This window comes from Schistocerca serialis, chromosome 9 (assembly GCF_023864345.2).
Source record: "Schistocerca serialis cubense isolate TAMUIC-IGC-003099 chromosome 9, iqSchSeri2.2, whole genome shotgun sequence".
NCBI lineage: Eukaryota > Metazoa > Arthropoda > Insecta > Orthoptera > Acrididae > Schistocerca > Schistocerca serialis.
This window is the reverse complement of record NC_064646.1, coordinates 134,233,758-134,255,565: the sequence shown is the minus strand read 5'-3', so window position 1 is coordinate 134,255,565 and position 21,808 is coordinate 134,233,758. Positions and strand designations below refer to the sequence as shown.

General features: G+C 44.9%; 1 protein-coding gene across 1 annotated transcript in view; it reads left to right on the top strand.

Annotated features, from left to right (window-relative positions):
* The window catches only part of LOC126419416 (brain-specific homeobox protein homolog), a 129,311-nt gene that overhangs the window by 54,417 nt on the left and 53,086 nt on the right, over positions 1 to 21,808 (top strand). Inside the window, exons 2-4 of the mRNA XM_050086605.1 lie at positions 8,430 to 8,559; positions 17,241 to 17,446; positions 21,049 to 21,145. Of these exons, the coding sequence (XP_049942562.1) occupies positions 8,430 to 8,559; positions 17,241 to 17,446; positions 21,049 to 21,145 (433 nt within the window). The remainder of the gene's footprint in view (positions 1 to 8,429; positions 8,560 to 17,240; positions 17,447 to 21,048; positions 21,146 to 21,808) is intronic.

The following is a 21,808-nucleotide window of genomic DNA, read 5'->3' as shown; positions in this document are numbered from 1 at the left end:
CGCAGTGTCACCTGTATAGTGTTGTTTTAAGTGAGTGTTCAGTGTTGTGTGTCCCCTGTCAGGGTTGCGAACAGCCACCATACTGTCGCTAGTTGTGTTTTTTTCTCGTGCAAACAGACACCAGACTGCCGCCCAGACTGTACCTGTCTGCTTATTGTGTGTCTTCATCCGCATCATCACTGCAGTGTTTTTATATTTTAAACTCCACAACTTTCCCCTATTTTACAGTTTTTTTTATAATGTTACCGTTTTATAGCCTTTTTAGTTGTTTGTTTATTTTCTCATTATGTTTTTTAACTTTTCTGTTGGCTGTAGAGCAGCATATTACGCTGCTGCCAGCCCACCCCGCTCCTCTCTGGGGGGGAATCAAAATGCAATAAAGACAAAAAAACAGTCACCACCACCGGCTTCGGCAGGAGCGATTAACTGTAACGGCTGCCACTGTGGTGGCCAAAACAGCCCATGGACATCTTGTGACTGATTAGCGTAGGTCATCAATATGTCAGGCTGCTGCAGTTGGTGGCACTGTTTGCGATGGTACACGATTAGTCTAATTTAAATGTAACTCGTCAGACATCGAGGCTGTTTAAATAAAAAAAGAAAAAATGGAAAAAAGTGTAAACGGTGGGTAGGCGCCTGTATGGAAATCGAAAGCATGCAGGGTAGAACCACTGATTTTTCAGTCTGCCTTTAACCTAGCATTCACTTTTCTGTGATTTGGAGATCGCCAGAAGCGTCACGTCATTCGAGTTCCATTAAACTGTAGGTCATGTTTTCCCAGTTGGATACCTGGGATTGGGTAGGGACACGCCAAGTGGCGTTCATTTGAAAGACTTGCACCTGGCCTTTGAGCCAGGCCACATTATTACGAGTATTATATGCTCAGCACGATCGCTTTCTTGCACACACCACTAACACTACATCAGACTCCCAGTACGTAGAAGCATGGGAGAACATTTCCAGTTTCATACAAAATTATTCTGTTTTTATTTGTGAGGCTGTGAGTTACGTTTGTCCAAAGTATTGTCATTTGATTTTGGCAAAAATTTATTACAAGCAATAGACTTGTTTGGCACTCTCAGCCACGCCACGTGAAACAGCGTCATTTGGCCTTGAAGGTTGGTGCTATTTACTTAGTACTACACCAAATAAAGTATAACTGTTCTGTGTTCCATGTTCGCAGCATGGAATCACTTCTGTGTCAAATGAAGCTGAGATGTTTGATGTACAAGGTTTATTCGGAAAGTAAGGAACGATCGGTCGCGAAATGGAAACCACAGTGAAAATCCGATGAAGTTTTGCACAGGGGTGTTGGGCAGCGTCTCTAGTATGCTCGTCGATCGCGTTACGTCAGTTCATTTTAGTTCCGAGCGCACGCAGGGAGCACATAAAAATACCTAGAACCATAGTGCCTCCCGCCAAGTACGAGGGAGTGGTGAGAAATTTCGCCTGAATCTATACAGCCATCATTACATAACTGTCATACGTTTTCTTCTTCAAGACAATTCTCAGCCGCATTCTGCAGGGGCAATGAAGATGCTCCTGCATCGTTTTCAGTTGGAAATGTTTGATTACCCAGAATACAGCCCTTAATTGTCTCCCCCCCCCCCCTCTCCGAGTTTCATCTCTGCTCACATAAACCGCTGGCTATGAAGACAACATTTTGGCAGCGACAACGAGCTGTAGACCAGCGTAGAGAATTGGCGGAAATCACTGGCGGCTGCCTTCTATAACGAGGGTACTGGAAAGTTGGTACAACGCTACGACAAACGTCTAAGTCGCATCGGCGACTATGGAGATAAGTAGCTGGAAGTTGTAGCTAACTGTTGGAAATAAAACAGTTTTGACTTTCACTGTGGTTTCCATTTCGCGACTTATTCTTCCTTACTTTCCGAATATCCCTTGTAACTGGTTGGCAGAATCTGATAGTACGCCAGAAGACGAAAATCTCTTTCATGATGCAATATGGGCTCACTTCTTCGCCAAACAAGCATGTAGCATTCAGTATATGAGTGAATGCTGAAAACTAATGTCTCCAAATTTTTTATGTGAATTCTCATACAGTTATTAACTTTATTAATATTCTACATTTCTATCCTTCATGTCTACATATTTATTTCTCAACATAGCCACCCTAGCGACGAACACATTTCTCCCAACGAGAGACCAGTTTGTTGGCATCGCAATGTAGAACGTTTGACCTTGTTGACGGAGCCACAACCTCATACATATGTTAGCAAGGCTTCATCACTATCAAAGTGAAGTTCTCGACGTTGTTGGGTTTTGAAAACGGATGAAAATCGGATGGGGCCAAGTCGGGACTGTGTGGAGGATGACCGATGACAGCTGAAGGAGAGAGGAGCCATCTAGAGGCAGAGGGCTGCAGCCTGCGTCAGGAAAGCGGAAAAGTCGGCCGAGCAAGATGCGTGACATGTAATAACTCAACTGATACTGAGAACAGAATAAAAAGTTCGGAGCCATTATCTTTCAGCATGCCCTCGTAGTAATTTGGCACAATGAGCTCATTGCAGCACGAAAAGAAGACGACCTGTCTGATGTAATCAATATACGCCTGCAGCAGGCTGAAGCTGCGTGGTCCAGTGTTGCAGGATAGTACGAGTCGTATGTCCCCACTAATACTAAAATTAATGCGAACTTTTGGTGCAGCGTGAAACAAAAATACTGAGGGTTATAAATTGACAGCCTCTGTTCCGCCACTGCTGCGTCCTCGATAATGCTGCAGCAACAGAAAAGGTGCGCCTTCGAGGTCTTTTTTTTTTTTTTTTTTTTTTTTTTTAATACTTCTGTACCCCGCACGCCATATTACGGTTGTACCGCTATCTGATTCCCCTTCCCTCATCTACTCATGGATGCAGCACGAGAAGAATGTTTATCGGTAAAGCTCCGTATGGCGTCTAATTTCTCTGATTTTCTCGTGATAATTTCACAAGACGAATTTCGGAGGAAATAATATATCGACTGATTCTTGGCCGAACGTACATATCTTCTCGAAATTGTAATAGTCAGCCTCTCGATGATACACAGCGCATCTCTTGTAGCATATGCCACTGAAGTTTGTTGAGCATCTCCGTAACTGTCTCGCGCCGAGTAAAGGATCCAGTCACGAAGTTGTACACACATGCTCATAAATTAAAGATAACTGCCGAATGTGGTGCCACACAACTTGGGACTACACAAAACTGGCGCTAACGACACAATCTGTAAGTCCATGGTATTGGTGATAAGTTGAGAAAACCGTCCCGAAACACATGTGCTACAAAACGAAACTGTTTCCTGTGCATGTACCCCGATATCAATATGGGATATGATCACCAAGCACACGTACACAGGCCACACAACGGGTTGGCATACTCTGGATCAGGTGGTCGAGCAGCTGCTGGGGTATAGCCTCCCATTCTTGCACCAGTGCCTGTCGGAGCTCCTGAAGTGTCCTAGGGGTTTGAAGACGTGCAGTGATACTTCGACCGAGAGCATCCCAGACGTGCTCGCTGGGGTTTAAGTCTGGAGAACAGCAGGCCACTCCATTCGCCCGATACCTTCTGTTTCAAGGTACTACTCCACGATGGCAGCTCGGTTATCATCCATCAGGAGGAAGGTGGAACCCACTGCACCCCTGAAAAGGCGAACATACTGGTGCAAAATGACGTCCCGATACTCTTGACCTGTTACAGTTCCTCTGTCAAAGACATACAGAGGTGTACGTACACCAATCACAATACCACCCCACACATTCAAAGTACGACCTCCAAACAGGTCCCTTTCAAGGGCATAAAGGGGTTGGTATCTGGTTCCTGGTTCACGCCAGATGAAAACCCGGCTAGAATCACTGTTCAGACTATACCTGGACTCGTCCGTGAACATAATCTAGGACCATTGTTCCAATGACCATGTACTGTGTTCTTGACACCAGGCTTTATGGGCTCTCCTGTGACCAGTGGTCAGTGGAATGCACCTTGCAGGTCTCCGGGCGAATAAACCATGTCTGTTCAGTCGTCTGTGGACTGTGTGTCTGGAGACAACTGTTCAGTGGCTGCGGTAAGGTTCCGAGCAAGGCTACCTGCAGTACTCCGTGGCCGTCTGCGAGCACTGATTCTTAGATATCGGTCTTCTTGTGGTGTTGTACGCTGTGGACGTCCCGTACTGTAGCGCATAGATACGTTTGCTGTTTTCTGGAATCGTTGCCATAATTTTGAGATCATACTTTGTGGCACACGGAGGGCCCGTGCTACGACCTGCTGTGTTAAACCTCCAGTCACTCTAGTATTCTACCCCTCATAACGTCATCAATATGTGTTCTTTGAGCCATTTTCAACACACAGTCTCCATTAGCGCATCTGAAAACGTCTGCATACTTACTCGCTGCACCGTACTCTGACACGCACCAACACACCTCTGCGTATGTGGACTGCTGCCAGCGCCACCATGCGACGACTGCAGGTCAAATGCACCGCATTGTCATACCCCGAGGTGATTTAAACCCGCAAACCGCCCACTAGAGCGTTGTTTCACCATGCATCAGTATTATCCATAATTTATGAGAATGATGTATTAACACGCTCGATAATAGTCGTAGAACGATGAACAGCATTGCAGAACAGGTCGTAGAAATGTTTTACCAGCTGAAAAACTCCCGTATCAGAGCACAAAAAACGCGAATAAAATCCTTTTTAAATGGCTGTCGGAGAAATGGGGTACCAACTGCCTCATTCTACCTTCCTCAGCACCTTTAAAATCTTTGGCTTTCGAACATACTCGCGCTCTTTTTAACATGCAACTCACATCTCACTCCTATAAGCTCCCCGGTCACTCCCTCACACCCGCTAATTGAACTCTGTAAGTCGCTCATACCCATCCACTCCCATTTTCGCATCTCGCTCACTTATTCAGCCCATTTCGCTATCATAATCTCTTTGTCTCTCTAAATGTTGCCATCCCCTGTCTCGCAGCCACTGCCTCCTTCGTTCTGCCCTAATACTATCGCTGTTTCCCTCTTCCTCTCTCTCACTGTTGACGTCACATTCATTCATTTCAACAACTTCTGTCTCTTCTCATTGTCACTATCTCTCTCTTCCGCTCTGTCATTGTCATAGAGTCTGTACCTCGTTGTCACTGGCTCCCATCCATTTCCGCTTTCTCTTTATTCCTCTCCCACTGGCATTATCTCCTTTATTTTTTTCCTAGCGCTGTTCTATCACCGTCAACTATATTCCGTTGCTCCCTTTCTCTCACTCTGCGATTATCTCCTTCACTTTTTTCTATACTACAACCGATCTCTGCTAACTTCCAGTGTTTATTACTTTCTGTCTCTTTCCCACTGCCACTTCTCCTTCTCTCTCAACATAAAAACTCACGAATATTTGCGCATGACAGTTTCTGGGAACATTTTTAAAGCTACTGATGCAGCTGATATCCCAACTTGACACTCAGAGTCTTTTAAAAAGGAGCATATTAGCAATTTTTGTGCTCCGATAGGAGAACTTTCACGCTTGTTCCCTTCTTTCCCCTGTCACAGAAGAGTATGTGACTCATATGAAAAGAATGTTAAGAGTCAGTAAAATTTTGATTGTTTTCTTACGTGAAATTGAGATAACACAAAACTAATTTTACACCTGTGGCAGGATTTTACTGGCACAAAACTTTTGCATGTGCTTTAGTACCACGACATGGGGTTTCCAGAAACTTCTGATGATAGCGGAGACACTTTTCAGCATATTTCTCCGTGGTACGTAACTTGATAAACTACGTTTTCGCCTCTAAAATGGTTCAAATAGCTCTGTGCACTATGGGACAACATCTGAGGTCATCAATCCCCTAGAACTTAGAACTGCTTAAACCTAACTAACCTAAAGACATCACACACAGCCATGCCCGAGGCAGGATTCGAACCTGCGACCGTAGAGTTCGCGCGGTTCCAGGCTGAAGCGCCTAGAACCGCTCGGCCACACCGGCCGGCCGTTTTCGCCTCACGCCAAATTTGACGTGTATTTCCCATTGATGGCTGCATACCTATGTACGACGCGTTCACCCAAACCTTGATTAATCTGATGATAATGTATAAAAGGAAACAAGTAATTAAAAGAAAGTATTCACCACACAGCATGTGACTTCCATGTATTTTTATAGCGTCCATGACAGCGCTGATACAACCTTCAAGATTGGCGCAAACACCTGCATGTTAAAATAATTTCGTGGAGAGACAGGGATTGGGCGAAATCGATCAGTCAACTAACAGCTCATTTGGAGTGTAGGAGACACGTTTTGAGCTCTCTGCCGCGGAGGTAGTGTGGCAGTGTGTGTTTTGGGAGTTAGTAGTTAGCGATCAATAAAGCTGTTCTCTCTGTGTGGGAAGGCCGATCCCGTGGACGGGTATGTGAACTGGCTTAGTCAAATGCCTGTTTTCAAGGCAGTTAGTTGCTGGTGATTAGCGACCGTATACAGACTCTGTAATAAGAGGCCATCTAGCAGAGTGTTGAGCAAAAAATTAGTTCGAGGTGTGTTTTCTAATGAACGAATCAGATTTGGCGGCGCTTATTGGAAGATAATAAATTGAGTATTGCTCCAATGGAGATTTGAAGTATGGAATTGTGTACCGCCTTCTCCTGTTTGTCGCTCAACTGTGACCCTGTTGCTTACAGAGACTATCGTAGGATATTGTTATTGATCGTGAACTTGCTGAGTACAGTGTTCGCTGTCCTATCCAGTGGTTCGACTGGGGAATTTTTTGAAAGTTGTCGGATAACTACAGGGCATTGATTAGTGAAATGGAAGAATTGACTATTGTAGCCCTGTTTCGTGACTCAAAATGAGACTGGCGATTCTTATTTAGCTTGATAGTATATTTTTAGCAGTGCACAGAAATTATACAGGTCCACCAACAAATGTTTCGGAGTAAGCTTCCAGAACAATTCATCATGTGATTTGTCTCGCAAACCGCAGGATACGAAGAACACTAAACAAAGAAAAGTGCGAGGTCATCCACATGGGTACTAAAAGTTGTCCGATAAATTTTGGGTATACGATAAATCGCACAAATCTAAGGGCTGTCAATTCGACTAAATGCCTAGGAATTACAATTACGAACAAGTTAAATTGGAAAGACCACATAGATAATATTCTCGGGAAGGAGAAAACAAAGACTGCACTTTGTTGGCAGAACACTTAGAAGATGCGACAAATCCACTAAAGAGACAGCCTACATTACGCTTGTCCGTCCTCTGCTGGACTATTGCTGCGCGGTGTGGGATCCTTACCAGGTAGGACTGACGGAGGACATCGATAAAGTGCAAAGGAGGACAGCTCGTTTCGTGTTATCGCGCAATAGGTGTGATACTGTCACTGATATGATACGCGAGTTGGCGTGGCAGTCACTGAAACAAAGGCGGTTTTCTTTGCGGCGAGATCTATTTACGAAATTTCAATCACCAACTTTCTCTTCCAAATGCGAAAATATTTTGTTGACACCCACCTACGTAGGGAGAAATGATCATCATAATGAAATAAGAGAAATCAGAGCTCGAACGGAAAGATTTAGGTGTTCCTTTTTCCCACGCGCCATTCGAGAGTGGAGTGGTAGAGAAGTGGTATGAAAATGGTTCGATGAACCCTCTGCCAGGCATTTAAATGTGAATTGTAGAGTAACCATGTAGATGTAGATGTAGATGTAGATGTAGAGTACATGGGCTCTGGCCGTGGCTGCTAGTCGGACAACGCCAGACGCCGCAGAAGCTCATTGGGTGGGACGAAAAGGAACGTATTATGCTAAGCCGATTGGAGTCGAGGTGTTTCGGTGCTGTAGATTGCCGTTACGTGTTCTCTTCTACACCAGATGAAGCTGTGTGGTTTGATGTTGCAGTTCATAATACGACTTAAGTGTTACACCTGTAAGGAGTTCCATTGCTATACCAGATAGTGCTGCGTGGTTTTGTATTACGGGTTGGTAATATGGCACCAACATTATGCCTGACAAATCTGAGTAGTTCGTATTTTCAGCTTTGTAGTACAGCCCCAGCATTTTCCATTTACAGGTGAATTTCGTGGTGTTGCAGACTGTTGACATGGGCAGATTGCTATGCTGGATGGAGGTAAGTGGTCTGGTGTTGCAGCGGCTGACGAATCTGAGTGGTTTGGTGTCGCAGGTTGGCATTAGGAGCCAAACATTACGTCAGTTGGAGCTGAGTGGTGTCGTGATGAAGGTTGATGAAATGGGCCAACTACTATGCCAACTGGAGCCGTGTAATTTGGTGTTGCACGTCTAAGGGTGCGCCCAGTATTATGCCTGAGGAGACTGAACGGTTTGCTGTAGCAGATTGGTAGTCCAGGGCCAGCCTTAGACCAGCTGGAGCTGACTGGTGTGGTGTTGTAGATTGGGAGATTGGGCCCTGGTGAAGCTGGGTGTTTTGGTGCCGCAGGTGGGCAGCATGGGCCCGACGCTGAGCCGTGGCGCGGGTGTGATGGATCCCGGCTACCCTCTGCTGCCAGCAGCCTACCTGCACCCACACCCGTACCTGCACAAGGCCGAGCCCTTCTTCCTCACCCCAGGTAAGCCGCTGCTCGCAACATCCACACATCCACTAATGAATTATTTACACTGCAGATTACATATCTGTTAGGCAGCTTTTTAACTGTGTTGACGAGATCCAGTCGCTCTATCATCAATAGTTCCATGTTCCAGGGGATTTCACTCATGTCAGAAATGTCACGAACGAAGTGGCAAGGTTTTACGTTATAGCCCCAATATACACTACTGGCCATTAAAATTGCTACACCACAAAGATGACGTGCTACAGACGCGAAATTTAACCGACAGGAAGAAGATGCTGTGATATGAAGATGATTAGCTTTTCAGACCATTCACACAAGGTTAGTGCCGGTGGCGACACCTACAACGTGCTGACATGAGGAAAATTTCCAACCGATTTCTCATACACAAACATCAGTTGACCGGCGTTGCCTGGTGAAATGTTTTTGTGATGCCTCGTGTAAGGAGGAGAAATGCGTATCAACACGTTTCCGACTTTGATAAAGGTCGAATTGTAGACAATCGCGATTGCGGTTTATCATATCGCGACATTGCTGCTCGCGTTGGTCGAGATCCAGTGACAGCAGAATATGGAATCGGTGGGTTCAGCAGGGTAATATGGAACGCTGTGCTGGATCCCAACGGCCTCGTATCACTAACAGTCGAGATGACAGGCATCTTATCCGCATGGCTGTAACGGATCGTGCAGCCACGTCTCGATCCCTGACTCAACAGATGGGGACGTTTGTAAGACAACAACTATCTGCACGAACAGTTCGACGCCGTTTGCAGCAGCATGGACTATCAGCTCAGAGACCATGGCTGCGGTTACCCTTGACGCTGCATCACAGACAGGAGCGCCTGCGATGGTGTACTCAACGACGAACCTGAGTGCACGAATGGCAAAACGTCATTTTTTCGGATGAATCCAGGTTCTGTTTACAGCATCATGATGGTCGCATCCGTATTTGGTGAACGCACATTGGAAGCGTGTATTCGTCATCGCCATACTGGCGTATCACCCGGCTTGATGGTACGTGGTGCCATTGGTTACACGTCTCGGTCACCTCTTGTTCGCATTGACGGCACTTTGAACAGTGGACGTTACATTTCAAATGTGTTACGACCCGTGGCTCTACCCTTGATTCGATCCCTGCGAAACCTCTTGTTTGCATTGACGGCACTTTGAACAGTGGACGTTACATTTCAAATGTGTTACGACCCGTGGCTCTACCCTTGATTCGATCCCTGCGAAACCCTACATTTCAGCAGCATAATGCACGACCGCATGTTGCAGGTCCTGTACGGGCCTTTCTCAGAAAATGTTCGACTGCTGCCCTGGCCAGCACAATCGCCAGATCTTTCACCAACTGAAAACGTGTGGTCAATGGTGGCGGGGCAACTGGCTCGTCACAGTACGCCAAACTTTACTCTTGATGAACTATGGTATCGTGTTGAAGCTGCTTGGGCAGCTGTACGTGTACACGCCATCCAAGCTCTGTTTGACTTAATGTCCAGGCGTATCAAGGCCGTTATTACGGTCAGAGGTGGTTGTTCTGGGTACTGATTTCTCAGGATCTATGCACCCAAATTGCGTGAAAATGTAATCACATGACAGTTCTAGTATAATATATTTGTCCAATGAATACCCGTTTATCATCTGCATTTCTTCTTGGTGTAACAATTTTAATGGACAGTAGTATATTTTTTTTCTTAATTTTCGCCCCTGAGTGTTCTTCTTGCCAGAATTCATGGAACACAGTACCTGAAAAGTAACTGAAAGATTCTAGACATACAGAATGATTCGAAATTCTCTTACCATTGAAATGATAGATATGTCTCTCGTCATGAAATGTGTATTTAAATGAAAGTTACCAAAGTTTGTAAGTGACAAAGTGGTCTCAACTTGTTTTCCTTCATGTATATCATGTAGAAACCAATTATCTACCGTAGCTTGCAAAGCCCTGTAGACACATTTCTTGGGTAATGGATAATATCTTTTCTCGTATTCCATCTTTCAAATCACTGATTTAACTTTCCTTTTGTATACATAGTCCTATAACCAAAAATCACGTCCGGTAATTGTGGAGGCCAGCATAATGGTTAACCAAGACCGAAGAATCTTGTGGAGAATGTTCGGTCAAGATCTGTACGATTGGTGCGTGCATTAATGCGTTGATATGCCATCTTGGTGGAAGAAACTCAAGTGTCAGATGTAGCGGAATTACGTCAATGAGATATTCTTGTAACATCGTGAAGTACACGTCCGCATCTACAGTGGGGGTTACAGTTAACCAGAGATTCACCTAAGGAGAGCCACATTCATGTTCTTGAATTTCATGAGGATTTTCGTCTTGTGGTGCAGTTCTTCTTGTTGTGTTCGTGGACAATAACATCATGTAAGTTAAAAATAGAAATTGAACCCACTGATGATAGCACAAAAGTGCTGAAACATGTATAGGTGAAACAAAACAGAAAAAGGTGTCTTGCATAATGCGGAACTTCTCTACCCATGTGGATTTTCACTGATATATCGGTAAATAAATCCACATGTTTCAAACGTAGTCTCATTGGTTCATTATGTAACCTTACCAATAAAAAATGAAAAACAAACCTGGTAACACTCGTAGCACTCATAGCTGGGGAGCCTATGTGCTGAAGTTTGCTTAATTATTACGTTGAAGCCGAAACTTTTGCGAAGGCCCTAACGGTATTCAGAAAAGATAGGCTAAATACAGCTGGCGGTGCCATGTTTGTCGCTGTTAGAAGTAGTTTATCTTGTAGCAAAATTGATTCAGATATTTCCTCTGAGTTAATATGAGTAGAGGACATTCTTGGCAGCCGGAATAGAATAATAATTGCATCCTTTTACTGACCTCTCAAGTCAGATTATACAACTGCTGAAAGGTTCAAAGAAAACTTGATTCTAATTTCAAACACGTACTCGTCACATAAAATTATAGTTTGTGGTGTCTTCATTTTACCCTAGAAATGTTAAAAAAAATATATGTTTAAATCCGGAGGTACGCATAAAACATCATCCGAAATTGTGCTAAACGCATTCTCTGAAAATTATTTCGACTAATAAGTTCATGAGCCCACTCGAGCAGTAAACGGTTGTGAAAACATGTTTCACCTCTTAGCAACAAACAGTCCTGAGCTAATAACGAACATCAAAACGGATAAAAGAATTAGTGAACACCGGGTTGTCCTAGCGACACTGAATGCCATAACTCCCAAATCCTCCAAAAATAAACGAAAAATATATCCTTCAAAAAAGCAGTTAAATATTCGCATGACGCCTTCCTGAGAGACGATCTCCAGTCGTACCAAATTAACAATGTTTGTGTAGACCAAATGTAGCTTGAATTCAAGGAAGTAGTATCGACAGCAGTTGTGAGATTTACACCAAATAAATTATCAAACGACGGAGCTGATCCCCCATGCTACACGAAACAAGTCAGAACATTGTTGCATGTTGCAGGAAAAAAAGAAAAAAAAAACATTCCAAATTTAAACGGACGCAAAATCTCCAAGATTGGTGATCTTTTACGAATGCTCAAAATTTAGTGCGGACTTCAAAGCGAGATGCTTATAATAGCTACCGTAACGAAGCCTTGTCTCGAAACCTGGTAGAAAACCCAAAGAGATTCTGATCGTTTGTATGTAAAGTTTGCTAGCGGCAAGACACAATCAATGCCTTCTCTGCGCGATACCAATGGAAATACTAATTGATGACAGTGTTGCTAAAGCAAAGTTACTAAACACAGCTTTCCGAAATTCGTTCACCAAAGAAGAGGAAATAAATATTCCAGAATTCGAAAGGAGAACAGCTGTCAACATGCGTAACTTAGAAGTAGACATCCTCGGGACAGTGGAGCAACTTAAATCACTTAATAAACGCAAATCTTTCGGCGGTGCAGACTGTATACCAATTAGGTTCCTTCCAGAGTATTCTGGTGCAGCAGCTCCATGATTAACAAACATATAAAACCGCTCGCTCGACGAACGATCCGTACCCAAAAACTGGAAAGTTGCACAGGCCACACAGATATTCAAGAAAGGTAACAGGAGTAATCCATTAAATTGTTGGCCAATACTATTAATGTCTATATGCAGCAGGATTTTGGAACACATATTATGTTCGAACATTATTAATGACCTCGAACAGAACAGCCTATTGACACATAGTCAACACGGATTCACAAAACATCCTTCTTGTGAAACACAAGTCTTTACTCGCGCGAAGTGTTGAATGCTATTGACAAGGTATTTCAAATTGATTCCGTATTTCTAGATATCCAGAAGGCTTTTGACCTTGTATCTCACAAGCGACTTGTAGTGAAATTGCGAGCTTATGAAATATCGTCTCAATTGTGTGACTGGATTCGTGATTTCCTGTCAGAGAGAAAACAGTTCGTAGTAGCTGATAGAAAGTCATCGAGTAAAGCAGAAGTGATTTCTGGTGTTCCCCAAGGTAGTGTTATAAGCCCTTTGCTACTGCTTATATACAGGGTGTCCCAGCTATCTTGTCCACCCAAAATATCTCTGGAACAATAACAGCTATTGGAAAACGACTTTCACCAGTATCAATGTAGGGCTGGGGCCCATGAATGCACATATTTGGAAACATTCTAAAACGAAAGCATATGTGTTTTTTAACACAAACTTACGTTTTTTTAAATGGACCTCCTATATTTTTTCTTCAGCAATCCATAGCATGACAAAGCACATACACAATGGCGTTGATTGCATCGCAATATTCCCATTACATCCCGAGATATTGAGACGCGAAGTTGACGCTTGAAACACCCGACATGCGCTGCTAGCGCACGTCCTGAGGCTCAGGCGAGAACCCCATGCTGCCCGTAATCGCGATGTGATTGACATGCGTAATCACACGTCCATACTTATCAAGAGGTCCGAAACGAATAATACGGTCTTCTGCCATCCTGCATTAACGTCCTGAGCCTCAGGACGTGCGCTAGCAGCGCATGTCGGGTGTTTCAAGCGTCAACTTCGCGTCTCAGTATCTCGGGATGTAATGGAAATATTGCGATGCAATCAATGCCATTGTGTATGTGCTTTGTCATGCTATGGATTGCTGAAGAAAAAATATAGAAGGTCCATTTAAAAAAACATAAGTTTGTGTTAAAAAACACATATGCTTTCGTTTTAGAATGTTTCCAAATATGTACATTCATGGGCCTCAGCCCTACATTGATGCCGGTGAAAGTCGTTTTCCAATAGCTGTTATTGTTCCAGAGATATTTTGGGTGGACAAGATAGCTGGGACACCCTGTATACAAACGTTTTAGGAGACAATATGAGCAGCCGTCTTAGGTTGTTTGCAGATGACGCTATCCTTTACCTCCTAGTAAAGTCATCAGAAAACCAAAACAAATTGCAAGACTATTTAGAAACGATATGTGCATGGAGCGAAAATTGGCAGCTGACCTAAATAATAAAAAGTGTGAGACTTAGAAGATGCAACAGATCTGCTAAAGAGACTGCCTACACTAGCCTTGTCCGTCCACTTTTGGAGTACTGCTGTAAGGTCTGGGATCCTTACTATACAGAAAAGTTCAAAGAAGGGCAGCACGTTTTGTATTATTGAGAAATAGGGAGAGAGTGTCACGGGAATAATACAGGATTTGGGCTGGGCATCATGAAAACAAAGACATTTTTCGTTGCGGATGAATCTTCTCCCGAAATTTCAATAACTAACTTTCTCCTCCGAATGCGAAAATATTTTGTTTATGTCGCCCTACATAGGGAGAAACGGTCGTCATAATTAAATAAGGGAAATCAGAGCCCGCACGGAAAGATATAGGTATTCGATTTTCCCGCGCGCTATTCGAGAGTGGTATAATAGAGAATTATTGTGTAGATGGTTCGATGAACTCTCTGACAGGCAGTTATGTGTGATTTGCAGAGTATCCATGTAGATGTAGATGTAGATGCTGTAGATGTATCTGGCAGTTAATACTCCGATTTCGAAATATATATGAGTAAAATGAACCTCTAATAAACTGGTAGTAATCAGTATGTTCGTTACCCCGAATTATAGAGTTTTCTAATTAGTAGTGTAGATTTCCCATTTGCTGATAGGTCTGGAAATAATCAGCTACCAATTTCACAGAAGAATAGCTCAATAAGAGCACAGATGACGAATATAAATAATGCCTGATACAGGTAGCCTGAATATATCAAGTCAACACAAATTAAACATACTAACGCTGATGTTCCCTGTATCGCGTAAGCCTCACATGGACACATCACCGACAATGAGTTACCTGACGCATCAAACATTCCAGCTGAACGGGAGACGATAGAAACAAATCCATTTGTTGAGGAGCCGGTTTTTCGCCATTTCATGAACGATGTGCACTTATTCAGCGTCAGCTACAGAGGACCACAGACACAAAACGTAGCCATCTTTCGTTGCACCTTTGTGTCCATTTTCGAGGTATCATGCAATTCACATCTGGGAATCCTTAAAGAATTCCGGCCAAACTATCCAACACACTCCATAACCACCGAATTCATCAGCACTCAGTCCTGCAGTACACTCTAACGACTTAATGGAATGGGACACTAGTTCATTCGATTTATCCCTGACCTCCTTTTGGATGTTCTGGCAACACTTTGTGCAGCATTTCACTGGCTAACCACGATTTCATTCGGTGGTGAGCCGTTTCTCTGTGTTACATTTAGTGGAAATTACCATTCCACGAGTAAAGCTGCATGTCCTCGGGAAAAATTACGGCTGTAGTTTCCCCTTGCTTTCAGCCGTTCGCAGTACCAGCACAGCAAGGCCGTTTTGGTTAATGTTACAAGGTCAGATCAGTCAATCATCCAGACTGTTGCCCCTGCAACTACTGAAAAGGCTGCTGCCCCTCTTCAGGAACCACATGTTTGTCTGGCCTCTCAACAGATACCCCTCCGTTGTGGTTGCACCTATGGTACGGCCATCAGTCTCAGGACTGAAGACCACAACAACAACAACCATTCCACGAATGCTGCACTCTTCCTGACTATCAATCTTTTCGGTCCTCTGGGGGTATGCTGGTATTTCATCACTTATCCGTATCGACACAGTGCTGGAGAATAGGACAAAGTGGAGACGTTTCCACCAGGCCTTTGAGTTCTTTATCAAAAACCAGTAAAGAAGAAAAAAGATACTAATTTAACGTTCAGTGGATGACAATGTTATTAGAAACGGCTCATGAGTTCGCAAGAGACTAGGATGAGGAAGGAAATGGACCGATTCCTTCCCAAACAAACCATCACGAAATTTGCTTTAACCGAACTACGCAGACCACGGAAAATATGAATGCGTTTGCTAAAGTGGGGTTTCATCTTACAGTTAGCTTCCCTCGAGAAGCCTGAGTCACCGCGCCATCTGGCTCGGTTAGGCACCGTCATTTCGTTCGCGAATTTTCAAGTACCACTGGCATTTGTCTAGTTGTACGCTATGAGATTAGGGCGTACTTTGTCTAAGTTTGATACATTTCTCATTCTACATATTTGCTGAAATGGTTATAACGCTTCGATCGCTCATAGCGTATCTCCCTTCCTATCAGTTTTTTCACCTACTTCCTCGTAAAGTGACGACCCTCTCCCTCCTTCTGCCCGTCAAGCAGACATGTTATCTTGCGCTCTTCCTCCTTTCCTCTGTGCCGTCTTTCACTCAAATTCTCCCTACCCCGTTTGTTCCACAACCCTTTTCTGTCCCACTCGCTGCCATTTCTCACTCTCCCACTTGTTTGCCTCCTCTCACGGTGTTTGTCAGACCGACATGCTACATGTGTCTGGTTCACTCTTTCTACTGGTCTGTGTCTCCCTTTTCTAACTTCCACTTTCTCTCTCTCTATCGCTGTCTTTTCCTTTCTTTGCCACTTTCCTTCTCTTTCTCTCTCAAAAACTTCTAAGCGCCTCTCGATTTTCTCTCTCTACATCTCCTTTTCACAACCTCTGTTCTCTTTTAGATCTCCCTTTCCTCCTCTAATTTCACTCCCTTCTCTTAGCCTATAACATTCGCTAACTTTCAAGTCTTCCTTCACTCTTTGTGTTTTATTTTGAGTCACCATCTTTTTCTTAATTTAATACTTTTCTCTTACCAGCACCCGTCTCTCATTCTTTCTCTCTCTCTCTCTCTCTCTTTCTCTCTCTCTCTCACGCATATGCGCACACTCACAGACAACACGTTCATTGTCATGAATTGCTTTGTGAATCTACAGAAGACTAAACATTTGCGTGTAGAATAATCCTTAAAAATCCTGACAGCTCAGACTGTTTGCCGCACCGGAACTCGAAACTGGATTATTGGCTTCCACAGGCAATGAATGCTCTCAGCATATGAGCTATCGAGACATGACTCACGACCTAGCCTCATAGTTTTGCTTCTGCCTCTGCAGACTACAAGGTTCATTCTAATCTAGAGAATACCTTTGGGAGAAGAGAAACAGAAATTACATAAAATTAAATTAAATCAAAGTAAATACGTAATGATACTGAAAAAAGTAGCAACAGACATTTGAAAGAGAGAGAAAAAATTTAATAATCTTAACTGTTTATAAGAAGGGAGGAAAGCTTGTATTGAGTGCTCAGGAGAAAGAAGTTTACTTGCACTTTGCACGTGCACGTCTTGAGCAGACAGCAGCTGGTGACGGGCGGCGTGTGTGGGGCTGTGCAGGAGGCATGCCGTTCGGGCCGCTGCTGGCGGGCAGTGCGGGGACGGCGGCGGCGGAGCTGTCAGCCAAGCACTGCCGGCGGCGCAAGGCGCGCACCGTCTTCTCGGACCAGCAGCTGACCGGCCTGGAGAAGCGGTTCGAGGCGCAGCGGTACCTCTCCACGCCAGAGCGCGTCGAGCTGGCCAACGCCCTCAACCTCTCCGAGACACAGGTACCGCTCACCGCTACAGGGAAAAACCTCCAACCTTTCAGTAGCAATAACACTTAGCTACAAAAACAAAAGCGATATTTTTCACAAGTATCAGACTCGTACCACTCCTTTGTAACGTAAGCTTTATCAACACTATCTGATCAAAAGTATCCGCACACCTATTAGTTGATATTACACTAAAACGCCAAAGAAACTGGTCTAGGCATGTGTATTTAAATACGGAGGCACATAAACAGGCAAAAGATGGCCATACGGTCGGCAACACCTATACAGGGTGTAGAAAAATTGTGTCACGAAAAAATTTTAACCCTGCATGGCTGATGCCAGTAGGAACCAGAATTACTAATGTTGTGTAGCTTGACAACGCACAATTTTTAAACTACAGAAACTTGGCGCCACGCGCTCCGATTGGCCGCGGGATTGCCCGTTTGCCGGATGCTCTGGACAACGCATGACCGCGAATGCTTTGCCTGCCGGAGATGGCGATGTATCCAAGGCGGCCCGCAGGCTCGGTGGTAGCGCGCCAGCCTTCCATTCTGGGGACTTGGGGGCGAATTCGCCAGTGACCCGACACATCCAGTGTACTTTCACGATAACACGTACCGGGAACAAACCCGTCAATAGCTGTTAATTCGCATACTGAAAGTCTTTTACAAATTGTGTCGCCCTGAAAAGGGCCTTTTTTGTAGCTAGGCCATTGTTTACTTAAAGCAGATGCTCGAACTCGAGACCCTCTGACGCGACTCAAGCTTGGTAACGTCGAATGGTGTTTTGCCAAAATGTTTCAAAGATTCGTGACACTGTCCTGATGTGACTAGTGGCATGTTGAATGCGATCCATTAATTCCTCTTCGTTTCTAGGTAGTTCGTGTCTGGGTGGGTGAACTAGAACCTCGAAGAATCCCCACAGGAAAAAGACGCGTGGCGTGAGGTCTGGTGATCGCGGGGGCCATTGCCTAAGAGCACCTCTGCCAATTTCCCGGCCGTCGAAGAGTTCATTTAAAAATCCGCGCACAGCACGACTGCTATGCGCGAGCGCCTCATCATGCTGCAACTAAATGCGTAGACATATGTCCAGGAGAACATCTTCCAGTAGGCCGGGTAGAGTTTCTTGCAAAAAGTGAAGGTAATTTGTCCCGGCAAGTCGAAGAGGTAGACGGACCGGCCAAATCAGATCGTCACCCTCAATGCCTGCCCAAATGTTGAGCGAAAGTCGTTCCTGGTGCCAGTGGGTGTACGTGACGTGAGGATTTCCCCTTGCCCAGTAATGAACGTTTTGAGTGTTGTATGGCCACCCTGATGGAAGGTTCACTCGTCGATAAACAACACAATGGCAAGGAAGTCGGGATCTTGTGCAACACGTCACAAAAACCATCGGCAAAACCCTAGCCTGTGTTCATAGACCGCCACCGGATTTAGGTCTTGTACAGGGTAGAAACTAAATGGATGCTGGCCGCCATCCCTCAAAACCTCCCAGGCTAACCGATGAGTGGCCCCCATGTCGTGTCCAACCGCTCGAGTAATTGTCGTAGGTGCTTCCTCGAAGCGCTCGAGAACACTCTCTCCAAAGGCAGCATCCCGTCGTGTTCGAAGTCATCGCAATGATATCCCGCTAACGAGCCTGTTTCACCAAGTCGCTGGTAAATTGCAGTAAATTTGCGGGTGTGGGTGGCGTCTTGCTGGGTACCGTTCCTCCTACAACCGTCGAGCTTCATGCGCATTACCATCGGCTAGTTCATAAACAAAAAGCATGTCTCGTTGTTCTTCAAACGAGTACTGTGCCGCCATGCTTACTGTATGACTAAATCCCAGGTGACGTGTGTGCTCCGAAGCGAAGCTTACGTGTGAATGCCGCTGACGTGAGGTGGAGACAAACGGCAAGACCTAATCGACACGTGCGCGTATCACGTTGGGGCAGTCACGGGGCGAGGGACGTTTGCATGTGTGAACCGAAAACCATAGCGCTGCCCGTCAACCGAAGAACGGCAACAGCGCAATCCCACTGCCAACCGGAGCCCGTGGCGCCAAGTTTCTGTAGTTTAAAAATGGTGCGTTGTCGACCTACACAACATTAATAATTTTAGTTCCTACTGGCATTAACAATCCAGAGTTAAAATTTCGTGACACAATTCTTCTCCACCCAGTTGTCAGATCGGTTACTGCTGCTATAATGGCAGGTTATCAAGATTTAAGTGCGTTTCAAAGTGGTGTTATATCGGCGCACGAGCGATGGGACACAGCATCTCTGAGGTAGTGATGAAGTGCGGATTTTACCGTACGGCCATTTCACGAGTGTACCTTGAATATCAGGAATCCGGTAAAACGTCAAATCTCCGACATCGCTGCGGCCGGAAAAAGATCCTGCAACAACGGGACCAACAACGACTGAAGAGAATCCTTCAGCGTGACAGAAGTGCAACCCTTCCGCAAATTGCTGCAGATTTCAGTGCTGGGCCATCAACAAGTGTCAGGGTGCGAACCATTCAACGAAACATCATCGATATGGGCTTTCGGAGCCGAAGAAACACTCGTGTATCCTTGATGACTGCACTACACAATGCTTTACGCCTCGCCTGGGCCCATCCGTACCGACACTGGACTGTTGATGACTGGAAACATGTTGCCTGATCGGACGAGTCTCGTTTCTAATTATATCGATCGGGTGGACGTGTACGGGTATCGAGACAACCTCATGAATCCATGGATCCTGCATGTCAGCAGGGGATTGGTCAAGCTGGTGGAGGCCCTGTAATGGTGTGGGGCGTGTGAAGTTGGAGTGATGTGGATCACTGATACGTCTACATACGACTCTGACAGGTGACAAGAACGTAAGTATCTTGTCTGATCACCTGCATCCATTCATGTCCATTGTGAATTCCGATGGGCAGTTCCACCATGACAATTGCGACACCCCACACGTCCATAATTGCTATAGAGTGGCTCCAGGAACGCCCTTCTCAATTTAAACACTTCCACTGGCCGCCAAACGCCCCAGTCATGAACATTATTGAGTATATCTGGGATGTCTTGCAACGTGCTATTCAGAAGAGATTTCCACCCCCTCGTACTCTTACGGATTTATGAGCAGCCCTACAGGATTGATGGTGTCAGTTCCCTCCAGCACTACTTCAGACCTTAATCGAGTCCATGCCACGTCATGCTGTGGTATTTCTGCGTGCCGCGGAGCCCTACATGATATTAGGCAGGTGTACCAGTTTCTTTGGCTCTTCAATGTAATATGGTGTGTGTCTGTTCTTCTCCTTCATAACGACTTGACCTCTGCTGGGACACTTGCAAAGAGGTGCCTGAATGGCTGTTGAGGAAAGGCAGTTCATTCTCGTCAAGAGCCGAAACCAGAGAAGATAGTGATGTTGGATGCTCGGGTCTGGAGTGAAGCAGTCGGTAAGGGTCTCCAGGCAGTTTTAATCAGATAATGTATATTTCAGTTCGATGTTAACTTAATTGCATAGAGTATATGCTGAATAAAAAAGGGATACAGATTGCGTTAAATATCTCTTGGGAGACACGCACCATGTGGCTGAATTTGTGCAAAAAGGTCCATAGATGAGACTTGTGTTGATGGTGCGTGTGCCAATGTTCCAGGTGAAGACGTGGTTCCAGAACCGGCGCATGAAACACAAGAAGCAGTTGAGGAAGCTCAGTGAAGAAGGCAAACATCCGTCCGGCGAATCTGCCTCTGGTGAGTCTTCTTTCTTTGCTGGCAACCTGTAGAGCCTTGATCTCTCTTTCACACGCCCACTGTCCACGGGGACTTGTTGACTGTTCACACACTATGTAGCGTGCCAGAAGCATCACTAGGCGCAGGACCTTTAATTGTGTATCGACATTTCACCTTGAATCCACCATAGGCCCTCCATTATTCATGGCGGACGTGGCATATTTGTATAGAGAACGATTGAATTAGAACTTGTAGGTGGTTTGTGCAGCAGTGGGGGTCCGGAAAGGAGGGTTGGTTCTGTAGCTTCCCAGTTGGTTAACCCCACGCGGAATGATCACTTGTGGCCCCATTTCAGGGCTGGCGTGCGATACGTTCGAGACTGTTTGGGGATGGCAGGGATTTCGTGGAACTCCGGTTCTAAGGATTCACATTGTTGTCCCTGGCAATCAGGGTCTCACTCACATGAACGTAAGTAATATTAGTACATATCATAAATGTAGAATTCAATAGCAGAGACTTCCTGGAGAACATAAATTCCTTAACCCTGAGATGTACCAATGGTTAAGACTAGAAAGTGCCAGTGAGTCTTCTACTGTTGCTCCTGATGTGATGGAAGTGTAGATGGTCAACAAATATGGTACCACGTTTTAAGGGTTTTGGGTGATTTTTTGTTTTGTATTTTAT